The sequence below is a fragment of the Melospiza georgiana genome, chromosome 6, assembly GCF_028018845.1.
Source record: "Melospiza georgiana isolate bMelGeo1 chromosome 6, bMelGeo1.pri, whole genome shotgun sequence".
In the NCBI taxonomy this organism is placed as follows: domain Eukaryota; kingdom Metazoa; phylum Chordata; class Aves; order Passeriformes; family Passerellidae; genus Melospiza; species Melospiza georgiana.
Window position 1 is genome coordinate 40,911,762 of NC_080435.1, and position 19,025 is coordinate 40,930,786.

Sequence of the window (19,025 nt, forward strand, 5' to 3'; positions counted from 1 at the left end):
GGCAAAGAGTAAGGGGAGATAAGCTGTTTCATTCCATGAAAGCAGAGGGCAGAAAGCCCTCCTTGAGGTTCCTTGTGCCTTGCAGTAGTGCAGAGGTAGCAGCATGCAGGATGTTCCAGCCCTGGATAGGGATACTACTCCTACCTCTGCTTTGCTCTTTTTTGAAATAGTCTTGTCCAGGACCACTGCCAATATACAAGCATTTCCTCTAAAGCAAACCCCAGAAAGAAAACATGCAACAGTCCAGTTAACAAATATTGATTCTTCTCCATAAAAAGTTTGAAAACAGGCCCCAGATTTTAATACAAAAATGTTCCTTTCACCTGTAGTGTGTGTTACAAAGAAAGCAGAGACATGCCCTGTGGTGGCATTCTCATGCCCTTGTCTCCTGCTGGCAAACACAATTCTTGACAGAGCCACAAGGTACATAAATCTGTTCTGCAGAGCTGTGTATCCAAGACAGAGCTCCTCACAAGGCACACAGAGCAGAAAAGGAGGTTGCATTCTAACCTCACACCAATGTATTCCAGACAAAGTGGAGGTTTCTCTGGTTGTTGTTTCTACAAGACCCATGAGGCAGCATCTTCTCTCAGGGCAGCCTAGGAGCTCAGCTCCTTTCTCTTGTGAGTGCCAGGGAGGCAGAAGGAGGTTGGGAGAAGGGTGGCATGGTTGTGTCTACTCTTGGCAGAACTCCACACCATGAGTTCAGACATACTCTGGAGTTCAGACATACTCTGTGTCCATCAGCAAAATCCAGAACTGGTCTTACACTGTTTGACACAGCTGCTGGCTTGGCAGCTCCATGTCTGCTACTGAGAGCTCTTCCACACATGTGCAGGTTCTGTGGCTGGCCAGACAAGGGCAAGTTCTTCAGTATCCTTCCTCAGAGGGGAGACGCTTCAATTTCTCACATCGAGTGAGCTCCCATCTTCCCTCCCCATGAAGTTTCAAAATCCAGCTGTGGAACTGCAATTCAACAGCGCATTGAGGGATGTCTCTACAAGGGCACGGTCCACCCCCAGTGAGGTCCTCCAGCCTTAGTCACTCCCCTCTGCTTGCCAGAGACCCTCTCTACCTCAGCACCACGAGGGAGGCATGCAGCACTGCCTCCCTGTCTCACCTTTTCCAGGCTGGGTCTGTGTCCCACACTGATCAGTGTCATGCCCAGCTGAAGGCACATACGGTACAGTTCATGCTCCACCTCTTCTGTCAAGGCGCTGGTGGCTTCATCTAACACTGAAAGAAAAGCCATGAGCCCCACAAATCCTCTCCCAACCAGACATCTCCTGTAGGCAAGAACAGCAACACCCAAGAACATTTCACATATTCACTGGAGCTCACCAAGAGCATCTGCAGAAGGCAAGTGAGAAGAAACCTAAGACTCTGGTATTCTTCTGACACAGCTGGTGTCAGGCAACTAGGAAAGCTGTCTTTCCCCTCAAGTACTTGAATCCATCCAAACCACACCGTTCACCTCATTCCTCTCCCTCAACAGCTGCCCACCACTGCCTCATCCCCATCATGGCAAAAGCCAAGACATGAGCTTCTCCAGGCAGCCCACGTGCCGGAGTGCCAGGCTGAACAGCAGTCAGTGTACTCTTCCAGCACAGACCCTACATGGAGCAGGTAGGATGGCCTGTGGCACCTTCCTGACTATTAAGGGTAAATACTACAGACCTGGAGCAAATAAATTCAAATCATCTCTGCAGCTTTTAGTTTGCCATCCACAGGTTCCTTCTGCCCAGACATCACTTAGCTGTGTCACGGGCTTCAGGGGAAAGAGAGGTACTTACACATAGCTACCTGCTACTGAAACTGGCTCTGTTCACCCACATCCAACCTGGCCCCCATGGCAAGTCCTCCACAGGCTCAAGCCCCCAGCAGAACCTAAGGAACTGGCCCCATTAGCTAATCACAGATGCTTCTGTGGTCTCTCAGGACTGTTTGTCCCACTGCTCCTTGTCTTCTTTTGCCACATCAGGGCTAAATTTTCCATATTGCTCCACAACTGTACAGATGCTCGAGAGCTTCAGATATGACAGCTGCTGCCACACTCCCCAACACACGCCCTTCTTTGCATAGCAACTGGTGAGCAGGCTGACAGAGTTCTTCTTCTGGTGCCATTGGACATGGACCATGAACATTAATCACCAGTTCCCCAAGAAGAAAATGTCTTATGTACAGCCTCTTGATTTACCACCATCCGCACAAATAATGAAACATTTTCACATTTCACAAATGAATCCTCTGTGTGCTATGCTGCTAAAATAACAGCCAAGACAAAACATGTTCCTAAAACAAAAGGGATTTCATGAGCTGTCTCTGTACCAGCTTCTCTATACACCAAAGGCCTGGTGTTTTTTTCTCCCCTCTTTTGTAGTCACTCACTCACCTGCGTATTTTGGCTGGAGGTAGAAGAGCCGTGCAAATGAGAGCCTCTGCATCTCCCCTGGGGATAGGATGTCATACCTGCAGCACGGTCGAGATTCAACACCTTCCTCAAGAAATAGAGCTTGTTTGCTGAAAATCTTAAGGCTTCTGATATTGGACACCAGCAAACAACTGTCCCTGTGTGTCCCTTGTGCCCCCCTACATACTGGGACTGGCTCTGCACCCCTGTAAACGGTCAACTGCCTGCAGAACACCACAGCAGGTGATTGTTGGCACAGATGCTTGGGCCATGAAGGCTTTGCTCATGTATAGTGTCCACATCTCACAGAACACAGATAGACACAGACAAATCCAACAGCAATGTGCATCTGCTTAGAAGTGTTCCCCACTCAGAAATCACCCAAATGCACACAGACAGTGGGCTCCCTTACCAGTTCCAGTCCACCTGTTCATCCAGTCCTCCAGCCCTTGCCAGCAAATCAGTCTACAGAGAGCACAGCAGACTTGTGAACACAGTCCCCAACCCTGCAAGCCTATGGCCCTGAGCATAACCACCCGCTTTTTGCCAGTCTCATTTTCCCAAGCTGAGCTGAAGTTGTACCATATTTCTCCTCCTCTTTCTGTCCCACAGACAACTGTGTCCCAGGCACAATGTCCCCACATAAGTTTAGCACACAATCATGCTGTGCTGCCATAAGAAATCATCCCTTCTTCCCTCGCTGGTGGCACCAGGAAAGAAGGCAGCAGTGCTATCAGTGACTCACCAGCCCAGCCAGCTCCAGGAATCGCACAATCCTCTCATCATCTGCAGACCCTAGGGAGAAAGCCATGCAGCATAAGGAGAGGCAGTGTGTGCTGGGGCCACTGCTGAATGAAGGAGTTGGTGAGGCAGGAGGGAAGAACTGGAATATCTCCTGAGGCTCAATGTGGTTGACCTGACCACTTAGTTATAGCAGATCCTGAGCTTTGGCAGAGATAGCCCCAAAGACTGACCTTCCTTGAAAGTGTTAACTGTGCCTGTGAGTAGCATACCAGGAAGTAGTTGGGCTCCACAGATACACCTGAGATTTGCCTCAGTTCATGGCCACAGCCAGAACACAAGGATCTAGGCTTCAACTGCCAAGGCCCTGCCCAGTCACTCTCTCAGAGCTGAGACTGCACACTACAAGCAGTGGAGTCATGGGAACAGGGCTCAGGTAAGAGCCAGCAAAAGGAATGTGGAAGAGAAATACCTCAGGGTGAGTCAGCTGTGGAGCAGAACATACACTTGAGCTGGTACAGTTAGCATCTATGGAAGTTGAGAGGAAGGGCTGTGCATCTGCCATGGACCTCTCTGAAGCTGCTGGAGAGCCACAGCAGTAGCTGAGGGCTGTAGTTACTCTCAGCAAGATTGTGACTCCCAAGCTACAGCAGACCAGGTGTGGTCTGGCTTCAGAAAAGGGTGGGGAAGGGAAAGGATCCATATATTCTGACCACAACAATGTGCAAAGCCATGGGACATCATTTTGAAAAAGTGGAAAAGATGGAGGTGGATGGAAAATAAGATTAAGGCAAATACGGCTTGCTGAAAGTCAGACTGTACCAAACAAATCAGATGATCCCAACAGCAAAATTTATCATATCTAGCACAGCAGGAAGAGCATGGCCAACTTGTCCTCATTATACTGACAGCAAGTTCTTATCCAGTGAGTATGCTCTCTCACAAAAGGAGGGGGACACAGAATTGACCTTAACACACACTAATCATCTAGGGAACACCAGAGCATCAGAAGCAAAATGGATGAATGTTCCTGATGGGTTACAGCAGGGAAGAAGCTGCACTGGGTACAGGACAGTGAGGCACTACCACAGCATTGGTTAATTGCTCTAATGGATTTTCACAAACCTGAAAGTGGATAGATCTCCTTCAGGGGATAGATCACCTGTTTAACAGAGCAAAAGAAACCATGTCAGAGGGAGCTAGACACTGATGCAGTAACATCAGAGATGCAGTAACATGAACTGAGGCACAAGGGAAGGAGCACCCACAGGTATCCTCCCTCTTGCAGGGTTTGCAAGGCATGACCACAGCTGGGAGGCCAGAGCAAAGACAGACCCTGGGCTCACCTGCTCACGCAGGCTTCCGTCAGTGAAGAAGGGCCTCTGTGGTAGGAACACCACTCCTCGGGGGCCAAAGCAGGTCAGCATCCTGATGCTCCCTGCACAGAGACACTCATCATATCTGCAGTATCAGGCAGGAACTTCCCACTACCCCCTGTAGTCCTGTCCCATAAAGTAGTCAACTAGACCCCACAAAAGTGTGTTTGCAACACAGAGCAAAGCAATGAGAGCCAGAGAGTGTGACAAGAGATGGGTGGCTCAAAACAGTGTATCAGTGACACATTCACCATCACATGGTGGCACTGGCCTCACAAACTGCCACACTGCCACCTTGCAAACTCAGGGTAGCCTTGGTTGAGAAGAAGGCGGCTGAGGCAAGTAGCAGTCCTCACCCCGTGTGCTCTCCCAGAGCCCTCCGAGGACCCTCAGGAGAGAGGTCTTCCCTGTACCAGTGTTTCCCACAATCATCACACTTTGTCCTTGTGAGATCCTGAGGCTCAAGTCCTTGATGAGCAGCTTGCCAGAGGATGGTACTGAGAGTGTCACTCGCTCCAGAAGGAAAGCTGTGTCCCTTGGCACTGGGTCCTCCCCAGAATGGCTGCTGGGCCACCACCAAGACAAAGAACAAGAGATCTGGGGGTAAGTGACCAAGCTGAGATTGGCAAAAATCAGGGACCTTATATCTCCTGTGCCTCTGACAGTAGCCCTGCCCCACACACCCTGGGAATGACAACTGACAGTGAACACTGCCTGCTCCAACCAAAAGCATGCAACACACTGTGACACCAAGGGCCACCTCCCTCCCATGGCAACCCCACACTCTGGCATCCAAGCTGCAAGCCAGCCACTTGCTGAGAGGCAACTCACCTGTCCAAATCCCAGCTGGTTTTGGCTTCTGAGTAGTTACCATTTTCTTTTCTGCCAAGGCTCAGCAAGGTCTCCTGTAGTTCACCAATCCTAGACATACAAGAGGTTGCATGAAAGCCAGGGACAATTCCAGCAGCCTCCTCACAATATCCAAACTTGCCCATGCTTGCACACAAACAACAGGTCTTTTGGTTTTTTTTTATTACAGACCTGGGCAGAGTCTTGTTCTGCACTGCCCTTTCCTCCAGAGATGTGCCCACAGATAAGCTCACCTGTGTGTGTAGCCAGCTACGTCAGTAACAGTGCTGGAGAGATCTATGAGCTGGCTGAAGCAGCCAATGAGGTAGATGGAAACAAAGGCATTCTGGGGAGAAATCACATGGCAGAGTAAGTGTCAGAGCTGAGCTGGGGCCCTGACCCTTATTCCATGACTGCAAAGAGGCAGCCAAGGAGTCCACACATTTGGCCACATCAGCTGTCTCAGGAGGATGAATGAGGAGTGGTGAAGTCACACAGGACGGTGGGAGTGAAGATGACCACATTTGAAAGAAGCAGGGCTTCCCTGCTCAGTGCAGCAGTTTCTGCCAGCTAGACACATGTCCTGTCACCCAGGGATGGTGTTTGCAGAGTGCCTGATGGCCTGCCCAGGGCCCAGCACGCTTGCCCAAGTCACACAGATCCACACCACCAGCCCTGCCTCAGCACCGTATATGGCTCACAGCAGGGTGTCTCAGCCTGCAGTGCCCACTTAGCTATATTTAGCTCTGCATTCTCTATCACAAGCCAGCTTTGAGTATCCATAAAGAGTCAGGTCAGGAAGGTGAATGCAAGCCAGCTCAGCCTCACTGGGGGCAAGGCTCACCACAGGCAGTAGCCCAGGGCATAACCCAGATCCACAGCACTGCACAGGCCCCATCTCCACCTGCACTGCTGGAAACCAGAGGCTTTCTGACCTCCTGGGTTTTTTTAGACACTGAGGTCAGAGCCAGGAAACACGTAAATGTGTCCTTGACAGTTCTCACACCCAAGTTAATCACCTACCAGCTGCCTACAAGCTCCTGTTTCCATAACACTGTGAGCTGGGACAGTCTAACCTGAAGATCAAGTGCTGCAGGTTATCTAGTCCCAGGGCCACCAGCACCACATGAAACCTCCATCCTCAGTGCCTGCTCACCCTCCACAATGGGGTCACAGAGATTACCCTTAGCTCACCTTGCTGACAAGGGCACTGAGCTCTGTTGGACTCAGGTCGCCGTAGACACCAGAAAAGATGGGAATGGCAATGACCACATAGCTCAGGATGCTGCCCAGGTAATCAAAGGTGTTGATCCCAACTGGGCACAAGCACATGGAAAGAAGACAGTGAGTTAAAGTAGAAACCTCTGTCCCAGCCAGGCCCAAGTGCTGACCCTGAGCCCCGTCAGAGAAAGAACCGTGTTCTTGCCTTGGCTCTTTATGATGAACCAGAGTAGAAAAACCTATTTTGCAGGATAGCACAAGCACCAGGGTGAAAATGCATTTGCCAAGCAAAGAGCACTTTGGGGCAGGCCCCTGAGCAGCAAATCGTCATCCAGACACACAGCTCAGGGACTCCTGTGGGTCAAAAGGCACTTTGCCTGCTTGTTGCTATGCTTCAGGGGCCTGACTGATTCACAGTAATCAGGAGGGAAGGGCAAAAAGGAAGCTCTGGGGTGAGACAGTTTGCCATGAAGTGTGTCTTGGGAGCACACAGGCAGAAAAACAAAATATTCCAAATTCCCACAGACACTTCTGTTCAGAGTTCTCCTTCATTACACTGCCCAGAAGCTTGCTGTGCTGCTGAGATCAGGAAGAGCTGTCTTTATAGGAGTAATTTAAAGAAAAAACTCAGTAAAAAAGGGAGAAGGAATATTTTCAGGGAACAGCTATGCTTAAGGGGCAGTTTCTATAGGAAAGAAGTTTCCAAGCTCCCAACAACATACTGAGTGCCCAAAGCTCAAGCCCTTCCCTCTTTTCTTGGCGTGTGAACACCTGCACCACAAAAAAGCCAGATTCTGGGTCCTCCACAACCTTGCCTTTTTATGAGGCTTTTACACAACAGGATTCCTCTTTAGCACTCTAGGAGGCACCCTCTGTTCACCCTCAGGGCTTTCATAGAGCAGCAAAAGGCAGAAGAAGAAAACACAGCACCCACCCAACTGCTCTACCAGCAGAGTTTCCCAGCATGTGGGCCACCAGAATAGAGTTACCACACATCCCACTTCCTCCCCCCAGTGTGCCCACTCACTGTATAGCCACAGCTCCTTCCCTATCAGCTCTCTCTGGGTCTTCAGCAGGCTCTGCAGCCTCCGGTTTGTGCGCATGTGCTCCACTCGCCCAGCCCTGTAAAAGCAACATTGCAACATGCCAGACATCCTAGGACATTGAGCTTTAAAACTGAAGCTTTGAACGGGCCTGGCACCTTTGCCTCTCACTAACAAACTATTGACCAGGAACTGAACAGCCAGGACTGTGCTCCTGAAGGGTATCGTCACGGAACTCTGGTTGAAGCAAGCAGTCCTACAAATCTCCCCCAGAGCCCATGGCTGCTGCTGTTGCAGCAGGAGCAGGTAAAGCCAGGCCAGACACTGTCAGAAGGCTCCAGCCTAAAGCACTGTACACCCAAGGCCAAACACAGTTCCCAAATACAGCCTGGCTGGAAAGAGGCATGGCACTGCTACACAGCCGAATCCAGACAGGAGAGGGCAGAGGAGAGTCCAGGGGGTGATCATCAGCTCACAGGGCCTGCATGGCCAGCAGCTTTAGCCCACCTCTTCCCATTTCCCACTCCACAGGAATGGGACAAAGGCAAGTCCTGAGCAGTACTACCCCCAGTATGGGTACCCCAGCTCCACAACTTCCCCTTTCCCAGGGCTATCTCCATCAGGTCTCCCACCTCACATGTTAGAGGTGATACTCCAGTGGCCAGGTTGATCCAGGAGCAAGGAGGCATCTCCTAAACCACCACCTTCAAGCAAGTGTGACAGCTCCTGCTGCTGCTCTGCAAGGCCTGGGCTGCCCTCAGGTGGCAAAATGCAGAGAGCGCTCCACGTCTCATTCCAGTCACCCACTTGCCATAGCACCTATTGCCCCTGACATCCAACACAGGCTTGTGTCCACTACTCACGATCTATGCAACAAGGGGGTCACTCGGGCCCAAGAAGATAAGGCCAGAAGAGGCACAAAAACATCCAAAATAAGATTTTTGAGGTCTCATTTCTAAAGATTCTCAGTTCATAGAAAAATACATTTTTGTTCTCAAAAACGCAGCTGGTTAGAATTCAGTTTGGCTTTACTGCCTTACAGCACATCTCAGGTAACTACTGAGCTGCAGTCTTTACTTTCCATGTATTAGGAAAGGAGAAAGGCTTGGATACAAGGAATTAAAGGTGAGAAAGGAACCAGACAGCTTTGTTTTAGAGCTATTATTCTGTTGCAGATGAGGAGAGATTGCTGTACTGGTTTCCTCTTTTCCTCCCATTCATTTCACGTTTAAAGCAAGTTTGCCAAGGACTTAGTAACAAAAGAAGTAAAAAGGTGGCAGTGCTCTGCTCCTGTTTCTTCCTTTACCAAAGCAATGTTTAGGCAGTCTTAAGAGGACAAGATCACAAGCTAGAGAAGTTGAGCAATCAAAACCAGCCACTCACCATATGCTCCTCCTCTTGCAGGATTCTAGGAATGCAACCTTTTAAAAAATTCCTTTATTTTTAATTATGATGTATACCATGAAAATGCCTGGTTGTGTGCAACACACCTAAGTTCTAGTTGCACACAAAATGACACTTTTCTACTAAAACATTGTACTGAACCAAAACATTCTGTTTTCTGGTATAATAATCCACTTTTCATTTTCTACTTAGTAATAGAATTTAAAAAAAAATCAAAATTGTGAGGGAAAGTACTGCATCTTAAATAAGGGCATGTAATTACAGTATATTTTTCATTACAAAAATTATCATCAACCAGTAAGAATCAGAGTACAAAGAAATAACTCAAGACTTGCCAGTGCAAACCAAGATTGATTTTGGTTATTTAAATGAGTTTCATGCCTGTTATGAAATCAGTGATTTTGAATGAAACCACTGTGAGGACAGCAGCACAACACTTGAAACGCTCACTCAATATAGCATGAAGGAGCCAAATATAGATCATGGGCACGGAAGACCAGAGAGAGGACATGTGCTACAATTCCTGGAAGAAGTGCAATTTCACAATGTATAGGGCAAAGCCAGACTCATGACAAGAGAGCAGCAACAACCTCCTGCCACCTCAACACAAGCTACACCAAATTCATGCCTCTTTTCCTGCTGAACCAAGCAGCAGCTCAACAGGCTTCAGGGCATCACTAAATGGGAGAGGTGCTGCTGGGCTCCTGATTGCTCAGCTCTGGGGTGAATGGCATTGAGAAAATTCAGAGTGCCAGTACAGCATATGGAGGGTCAGGGCACAGACTGAGTAAGGGGAGCAAAGCAGAGCTGAGGTGGCCAAGGAGCAGCTAGCACACCCACAGAAGACATGCAGGCAAGCAGCAGCAGGATGGGGCCAGAAGCAACATGCAACAAGTCCTCAGCAGAACCAGATGCAATCAGACTTTGAGCAATCTTCCAGGTAAGGACCAAACAAAACATCAGTAATGATCTCTAAGCCAGCACCAAATCTGTATCTGCCTCTGAGGATGTTAGAAGGGAGGCAAAGGAAAGATAGCTGTCTCCAGTTGCTGTGGATTATTTCTGCATATGATGCACAGAATACAAAGAACTGAGTGTCAGGGCTGTATGATGCTGCAGTGGAAGGGATAGAAAGCTGCAGCAACAGAACTTGGGCTCCTTTGGGATATGTGAACACAACAAGGACACTGAACTGGGACAATCCTTTTGAGGATACAAAGAAATTAACACTACTAACCTGTAGAAAGCAGCTGGTTCTGCATTGACACGAATCTGCATGTGCTTGAACCTGTACAACCAAAAAAACATAACTGTGCACAAATGCTCAGTGAATTATGTAGCCAAAACCATTCCTAAAGGAAACTTATCTTGCATGTTAGAGCAGTGATCTGAGGCATCTCTTGACAGAAATATTCAACAGGCTCAGAAAGGCACCAGAGACCAAGGCTTAACATGAGGTGCCATCATTTCGGGCTAGCTCAGTGGTACATTTGCTTGATATCCTGCTCTCTCTGCACATCCTCTTAGCCCTTGGGCTTACTCTTTGCTGCTAGTCCAGCATCTCCACCATACAAAATCACCACAGCCAACTTCCCTGGGCTGGGTTCCCTGGGCCATAACAGCTTATGCTGCTGTCCCTGGATGCCTTGAACCCCAGGGAAAAGTACAAAGTCCCTGCTGCACACAGAGCCAACCCTGCAAGCAAGGGGGAGGAGGGGAGTTGCAGAGCATATGGAAAGACTGGTTAAGACTGAAACAAGGGCACTGCCTGCCATGACACAAGGCTGTGAGTGGTTGGCAGGGGCTCAGTACACTGACTCTGAGGCACCATTGCACAGGCAGCCTTCTCTGAGAGTGGGGAAAGTCACAGACAAGAGAATTAGCTACATACACAGCCCTGAACGGGGACAAAAAAGCAGCTTTCACAGGAGCTGCCAAGAGGCAGTGAAAACAGAGCTCTGCTGGGACTCACCTGAAATCTCCCTCCAGTTTTTCCTGCTGCACAAGTTTAGACACAATTGGGCTCATCAACACTTTGTTAATCATCGTCCCAATGATGAAATACCCAAAGATGCTCACCGGGCCTAGCCAGCCTGTGCTACAGAGGAGAAACAGAAGTCAGCCAATAATCCAAGCAAAAGGACACTCCTGCACCATTAGGCTCAAGCAATCAGAGCCCTCAGCTGGCACCTCTCTTGGCTTTCACAGCAGAAGTTTGGGGCCAACATTGCACATCCCAGCATCCCCAAGGCAGAGTTCTCCTTGGAGTACAGAGACCACTCACCCATGTGTACACATATCCATTTGGGGAGTTATAATGTGGGTGGCAGGCTCCAAAAACAGAACACAGAAAAGAGGTGTGCAAGCAGGGCCAGGATACATCCTTACCTGTGAAAGCACTGGTATGTGTAGTAGGCCAGTGTGAAGGGTGAGATGACGAGCTTGCCGGCCATGGAGCTGAGCTGCCTGCAGAACCTCTCCACATCCTGGCTGATGCGCTGGTCCCTGCTCAACACAAAGAGCCATTGGCACCATTACAGCCCAGAAGCAAGAGCCAGTACTAAACCCCTAACAGGGCACAAAGCAGGCTGTTTCAGTGCATGAACATGGGACAGGCAGCAGGTGAACAACCTTACCTGGGAAGGATCTGCAGATTCCCCACAGGAGACCGTTTTCATGGCCCAGCAGGACCCACCAAAGGGCCTTCATGGCACCCAGGAAGAACAACCCTTGCCATTGCTTTCAACCTGGTCCTTGTATTTATCCCTTGTTCCACTTTCAACATTGTTCAACACTTGTGCTGAAGTGCATCATTGTCCTTTACTCCTCTCCTGGAACAACCCCCATACTATGAGAAACTACTGACTCTCCCTCCAACCTTCAGTACTGGACTGAGATGCCGTCAGACCCACCAGGACAGGCTAGAGCACAGGCCAGGCTTTCACCAGCTACTGGATATTTGCAAACACCTCCATCAAAGCTACCCTTTCACAAGAGCCAATCCCTTGGCTCTGCATGGAGTGCCTCTGGTTCCTTTGTTGCAAAGAAGGAAGTGCTCCCACCCACCCCAGCCCACAAGAGCAGGAAGCAGCACACCAAGCCTTCTCACCTCACTAGCAGCAGCACATGGGCGACAAACCCTCAAGTCCCATCTATCCCACTGCTGAGCAGGAGCTGCACTTAGGACAACTAGGAAGAATTTCAGTGTATTTACTCCTCAGCACCTCATCTGTCCAGAGCACATGGATGAAGGCTTCAGTCTGCTGTGCTAAGCTCCAGTGGAAAGGGCAGAATGTAATGCTGGAGTTCAGAATGAAGAGCAAGGAATGGACTCTTGGATAGTCTCAGTGCAGATACTGCCACAAAGGCACTCATCTTTAAACACTTTTGCAGTTCTGGAACAGCAATGGATTTAATTCTGGGACAGCTCTCACCCTGACTGACCTCTCAAGACATCATTTTTCCTTCTCCTCAGACTGTAATATTCTCACAAAACTGTAACTTAAATTGTGCTAGAGTCTCATCCAATGATATTGCTTTTTACAAGTTATTAAGTAACATGTAATGAAAATACATGAAAGTATCAACTCAAATGCCCTAACAGGTGCTGTACGTGCTTGTATGCCACTCAGAACCCGCTCTTCATTCCTTCAAAGTGGGTGACTCCATGCATTTAACACTCAGTTTGATTTGCACTGCATAATGGGAGGTCTCTCTTGCTCTGGTTTGTTCTCTAAGTACCTGTTACAGGGAAAAAGCTCTCATCAAGGAATTGCAAGATGAAGAGAATTTTGGCAGTGGCACCAAAACCACACTAAACAGTAAGACTGAAAGTTGGAGCAGAAGCAAGGTGTAATGAGACATACTCCACAGTAATCCCACACATTTGGTCTGCAAAGGCCATGAGAGCTGTCTCTTGCTGCAGGGCAGACTGACCCAGTTGTCTCCTACATTTCACTGCACAATGTGAACATGTTCCCTAGTTGAAAATAAACCTGAGCAGAATAATCATGTGGTGAGGGGGCCTCTGTCCTTCGCTTCCACTTGTGTCCCCAAAGAAAAAGACAGGCATGCAGGAGCTTCTGGCTTCACTGTGCTGCACTGCCTGGGAAGAGCTGCATGCCCTGGTGACAAACATGTTTTTTAACCTCTCCTTGTAACTCCATGCCACTGAAAACACTATCAGAAATGAACATTTAATGATACTGGGAGTAAACAAAACAGCAACCTGGAAGTGCATCAGCTTGATAATGATGACCTACTGCCCAACATGTGGAGCTGTTTGACCCAAGCTGAACCTCTCTCCTTGCTTGCTGCTTCCCCTTAGACACCCAGCATGTTTTCTTGCAGCAGCCACACAAACCACCCTGCTCTGCAATGAAGGAGCAAGGACAGGCAGCCAGTAGCACCAGGCAGCAGAACTGCAGAAGCTGCTTCAGTTTCTTGAAGTTTCCGCTATTAGCAAGAGTTAGGAGTCTCTGCAAGACAGCAATTTTTTCCCTGGACATGGTCTCCTCTTGCCATCAACATGAGATATGTCACCAATGCAGTCACTAGATCAGAGGCACCCAGCAGAGGAGAGCTTGGAGTCTCAAAACAATGGTATAACAGCACATTATTTGGAAAACATTCCCCTTGGATTTCTAGCTTTTCAGCTAGTATTTAATAATAACAAATTTAAATTCTTGAGGGGGAAGAAACAGGGAGATTCTACACTGAGATTAGCTCAGCTGGTTAAAGCATGGTGCTAACAATGCCACAGGTTCAATCCTGTGTGGACTACTCAGTTAAAGAGTTGGACTCAATGATCCATGTGGGTCCACTCCAACTAAGAGTATTTTGTGATTCTGTGACCTCTCACATGGTGTCTAACATAGGATTTTTAGCTTCTCACAGTGTGCAACGATGACAGCAGGGCCCTGTGTGTGAGGACAAGCTGGAAGGCCAAGGTCCAAACACAGCTGTGAGGAAGGGCATTCGACCTTTGCAGCACAGCCCAGGCAGATCAACAGCTCTGCAGTAAGCAGTGCACAAAGCAAACTGGAGAGAGACCTCTTGGGGGTGGGTCTGGGATCCACAAGGAGACTGAATGCTCCTCCTCTTATATTTCAAGTCACCACTGTCACTTCCTTCCTAGGAACAGGAACGAGAAATGCAGTCCTCATACAGTGCAAAACAAAGCCCTTCCTGGATTTGGCTCCCATGGGTTATCAAACCACAAAAATACAACTGAACTGTGCTCAGCTGCAGATCCTGGTGTTTGAAGTTCAGACAGAACAGGGACTGTCCTAATGCACCAGTGGTGTGAAAGAAAGGAGAGGCACTGCTCACTCCAACCTTTGCAACATCACACAGTGTCAAGGGTTGAGTTTGCAGACAGCATGTTTTATAGCAGCACTAGATAGAGCCCTGTTCCAATGGGCATCCACTTTCCTTGCAGCTGAGACATCCCGCCCCTAAAACTGGCAGTCACAGGAATTCCCAGCAATAGGTATCACCTCCCACCAGGGTAGAAGAGGGTGCCTAGATTTGTGCCTGGATGGTAAAAGCTTCTAGGGCTGAAGCCCCTACCCAGAGACAAAGAGAAGTCGGGAAAAGGTGCGCAGCAGCCCAGGAGAAGCCAAGCAAGATACTGAAAGAAGCTGCCAGCAGCCTACGGGTTATCGATGTCCTCACGCAGCACGAGCAGGTTGTAGTAGACCTGGCCTTGGAAGTAGCAGCGGTGGAGGTATTCAGTGAGGGATTTCCTCCAGTTCACATACATCATGTTGCAGATAAACTGGTCGAAACTTTTTAGCTGGAACAAGGGCAAAGAGATGTATGGGAAGACATAAATGAGAACAAACATTTTTCCAAAATGAAATAAAAAACAGCAGTTTGTACTAGTGACCCAGCGTATGGGCAGACTTGAATCCTTTCTGACCAAGCTCATGCCAGGCACCATGGGCAGCTTTCTCTTCCTCTCCCAAGACACACGAGCCTGTGCTCTTACCGTGGAGTTCACAATGATCAGGGTCACAGCAACAGCAGTCAATGCTTTGAATCCGGAGAAGTCCTTGTTCCCTAGGACCTCATAGTACTGGCTGGGGATGACGCCGACCTGGTAAATAACCAGCTGCTCTGGAGAAGAAAGGCAAGCAGGGGAAGGAACTGATGGACTGCGGTGACAAGGCAGAGTGGGGACCACAGGGAGCAGACGTGGGGTACAGCCCCCCATCCCCGCCACCCGGGCTCACCCAGCAAGGCGACACCGAGCAGCGTCAGGAACATGAGGACGCTCGGGGAGGGCCACCCGGGAAAGAGCACAGCCAGGAGCCGCAGGAACCGCCGCAGGAAGAGCCCGTCCAGCCGGGAGCCAGCCCTGCAACGGCGGGAGAAGCGGGGGGTGGCAGCGAGCTCGGGGGTCCCACCCCAGCTCCCCTCCGCCACGCCCCGGCCCGGCCCGCTCCGTCCTCACCGCCCGCGGGCCCCGGCGCGCCCCGCGCTGCCGCTGCCCCCCGCCATCGGCGCCCTCCGGACCTGACCGGCCCGGCACGGCCCGGCCCGGCAGGCCAGACCCGCCCCCGCGGGCGCTTTTCATGAATATTCATCACCTCTCCTCGCCCTGCATCCGCCCCGCCGGGGGCCACCGCCGCTGCCGCCGCTTCCGCGTGCGGCGTCACCACAGAGCTCCCGCCCAGCGCCGCCTCTCCCCCGCGGCACAGCGGCCCAGCGCCCCCTGGCGGCGCCTGGCGGGTGTGCTGCTGAGCGCACGGCGGAGCCGCGCGGGCCATCCCGGCGGGCCGGCCATTCCGGCGGGCCGGCCATCCCGGCGGGCCGGCCATCCCGGAGCGGTGGCTGTGCTCGCGTCCCTCACCTCTGCCCCCGCCTGCTCACAGGGCCGGACCGTGGTGCCGGGCAGGGTCCGGGGCCGAGCCGCAGCCGCAGCGCCGCAGAACCGGGCACACACGCCTCTCTTGAGGAAGGAGCTGGACAGGCACGAACTGATCCCTCTGCGGATTCCAGGGGATGAGGGACAGTCGCCCTGGGCAGCAGGTATTGCCCGCCTGTTACAGGGGAGACAAGAAAGAAGCACCAGTACTGATTCTGCACATTCGTCTTGTTTTGGGGTGGGCAGTGAACTTTACATTGCTTCCAAAGGACTCACAACTGGCAGTGACCACTGCAGGGGATTTCTCAGGCCAGGACATTGGGACTGGACAGCGATCCCCAGCGCGATGATGATGGCAGGGCGTGCTCCCCACCCTGCTGCCGGAACGAACGAAGCAGTGCGGAACCCCCGGCAGAGGGAGGGATTTCAAGAAAGCAGCAATGAGTGTCAGTGAATGGACCCTCTCTGGGCTTCTCAGTGACCCCGGTTTTAATACAGAAACCAACTAATTTTTTTTTTGTCAGGTTTGGGTTGGAACCTGGTTTCATAACTCAAAAAGTCATGAAATAGTTCAGAACAAGTACATTTCTGGACAAACCTAGTGATTACAGATGAGATATCCTATGAACTGCCATGCCTTCCTTACTCATGTGTCTCTCCCCTACCATCCAGTTGATGCCATTTCTTCTGCAGAGCCTTTGGGCTTTTGCATGTACCCTGTGGGTCCCTTTTCCCATATGCCTAGTAGCTTTGTTCTTCTGCCATTTCCCTGCCTCCTAGCCCTCCTTCTCTTCCTTCATCCTCATCTCCTTCATCTTTGCTCTGCTGCTGCCTGCTCAGTGGTCCAGATAATTCATACTTCACACTTCACAAAATCAGTGTATCAGTGTATGCTCTCAGGGATGAAAGAAGACACATCAGTGTGTTTCCTCAGCAAATGGCCTTGTCTCTAAGCAGTGTCCCTTTCTCCTTGCTCTCATCTCCCTTCTCTCATCTCTTTTGGAATTCACAATGCTATCAGTCATACCTAAAGGTTAAGCTCCAGAGGGCAGAGATCAGCCTTGTGAAAACCTCAGTGATGACTAACTTTTATGTTAAAAGAATCATGGGGTTTTTTCTCAGCTGTTGCATCAGACCTGGGTGACGTTTGCTCCTAGGCAGTCACATCCTCTCATGGGGCAGTACATGGCAATTGTGTGGGTCACCTTGTCAGTGGTTACCAGGATTAAACTGACTCCTTTGCTCTGCTGTCCACTTTATGATGAGGGGATATTCCTTCCCTTCCCTCCTCGACTGATGAAATGGCTTTCCAGCGCCAGGACAGTCAGAGGATCTAACACAGAGATGAGATGGCCACAACTGTCTGTCCCAAGCCCGCCCTCCTACTTCTTCCTTCTCCCAGCCCTTTGTTCTGTCACTGGCACCCCACGACCTCCCCCTGATAAAGCACAAGCTGTGAGCTCCCTTTGGCGTATCAGCTTCACGATTTTTCCTGGGAACTCTCCTAAGGCAGCCAAGATCAAGAACAAAAGAGAAGTGCTTTCTCAGTGCCTCTCCATCCCCCCTCCGAGGCTGTGCCCTAGACACTCAGCTGCTGTCAGCACAGAAACATTTACATCTTTTACAGCACTCCAGCTCTACTTCTCACGTTTCTCCCCCAGCAAACACCATGGCCATTTCAGTGTGTGCCTGGGGGCAGGGCTTGGGAAAGGACTGGGGAATCACAACTTGAGCAGAGTTTTATGGGTCTGTTTGCACTGAAGGGCCATATCTCAGCTCCCTGACTAGCTACAGACCCAAGAGAAACCCCCTCTGCATTGCTAACCTGTCACCGAAGTGTATGCCATGAAGCCAGGGAAGGGAGAGCTGGGCCTGGCTTGCTGCGTCCTGGGCTCCTTGAGGCAGTGCAAGTTAATTCCTTGTGGTGTTTAACCGCAGCCCCATCTGCTCCTGCTTGCTAGGTGTGAAACATCCCATCCCCCATCCTCCCCTGCCTGTTCCATGCATTTTTGCCCTGCCCTGGACCAGTGAAGGAAGCCAGATCCTCCTGCATCCCTGGCCTCCCAGCCCCTGGCTCAGGTCGTTCCCCACTGCCCCTCCATGTTTCCATTTCCCTGTGGTCCCTCTCTGCCTGCTGGCCTGAAGCTGGGATGCAGGGAGAAGCCTGACAAACCCATCTTGCGCTGCCTTTGTGTGGTAAGTGGTCCTGGGTGTCCTCTGAAGCAAGCAGCAGTTTCTGTCATCACAGAAAGAAACGCAAAACTGCAGCCTTGAATTTGTAGTTTGCTTTCCCTCTTTCCCAGCTCTTCCTTAATGCTGCTGTCTTTGTGATGTTGCGTAATGAAGCACTGCCAGAAGATTATCCCCTTCCTGGGCTTTCCAAAACTGAATCCACCATTTCCTGCCCATGTTTCCAATTTCGAGTCTCCTCATATGTACCTGTCCTCACCAGAGCTTGCAGCTTCTTCAGTGTGGGATCACCTACAAGCTTTAGCCCTCTGTCAGATCATTAGTAAGGCAGGGGTAATAAAAACTCCCATCCTGAGTTTCAGCTCTGTCTATATTAGGGTGTGAACTAAACCAGATAATTTTCAGCTGGATCAGCAAGCTGAACTGACTGAGAGTCCCTCACACTCCTGTGCCACCCCAAAGCAGAGGGTGGGAATGGGAAACCAAGGGGGAGCAAACAGCATAGGCCAGGCTCAGCACGGCTTAAACCTCCATGGAGCCACACCACGGGCTCCTGCTGTGATATCTTAATGATTCTGCCTTTTCCTTCTCCACACTCTCTGTCTTAATTAGCCTTTCCCCCTCCTGTGGGCCAAACTGCTCTGCTTTCTTTTCAATCCTCCTTCCTTGTGCTTTGCCTCTAACAGTGTCTTTCTACTGTACACTTCAAAGGCTTTGCTTGCTGCATCTCCCCCATGCTGGCATTGGCTGGTAACACCCCCAAAGCAGGCCAGGTCTGCCATGAACTCAGAGTCATTGAAACGGCTTTGGGCCCTTTGGATCTGGGTAAGAAGCAGGCACGGGGGAGGAGAGGTCAAGTATTTTCGGCATTTCACCTATAAGAAGAATTATTAGTAACACAGGAAAAAAAAAAGGGGGGG

The 19,025-nt window shown here is 50.4% G+C and overlaps 1 protein-coding gene across 8 annotated transcripts; it reads right to left on the bottom strand.

Annotated features, from left to right (window-relative positions):
• Window positions 1-260: 260 nt before the first annotated feature.
• On the bottom strand, window positions 261-15,688 carry ABCD4 (ATP binding cassette subfamily D member 4). 8 transcript variants are annotated; one of them, XM_058025853.1, is made up of 19 exons: window positions 15,638-15,688; window positions 15,281-15,405; window positions 15,037-15,164; window positions 14,702-14,841; window positions 11,433-11,549; window positions 11,017-11,142; window positions 10,282-10,332; window positions 7,625-7,719; window positions 6,571-6,692; window positions 5,631-5,722; window positions 5,359-5,448; window positions 4,884-5,092; window positions 4,498-4,589; window positions 4,277-4,313; window positions 3,156-3,205; window positions 2,823-2,875; window positions 2,393-2,469; window positions 1,121-1,236; window positions 261-966 (listed from the first exon to the last, which is right to left on the bottom strand). In XM_058025853.1, the coding sequence occupies exons 1-19, from the start codon at window positions 15,652-15,654 to the stop codon at window positions 871-873; spliced, it is 1,833 nt and encodes a 610-aa protein (XP_057881836.1). In that variant the 5' UTR covers window positions 15,655-15,688; the 3' UTR covers window positions 261-870. The 8 variants fall into 8 exon arrangements, with proteins under 8 accessions (XP_057881836.1, XP_057881834.1, XP_057881833.1 ...); XM_058025851.1 differs by having other exon boundaries at window positions 4,884-5,089; window positions 14,702-15,164; XM_058025850.1 differs by having other exon boundaries at window positions 14,702-15,164.
• Window positions 15,689-19,025: the final 3,337 nt, after the last annotated feature.

Bases quoted from the DNA above. Each gene is read 5' to 3' on its own strand.
- ABCD4 (XM_058025850.1), bottom strand. The intron at 7,720-10,281 runs GTTAGTAGTGTT...TTGCTTTTACAG, and splicing joins GAACCAGCTGCTTTCTACAG to GGCTGGGCGAGTGGAGCACA. The intron at 1,237-2,392 runs GTGAGTGAGTGA...CTTTTCTTTCAG, and splicing joins CCTCCAGCCAAAATACGCAG to TGTTAGATGAAGCCACCAGC.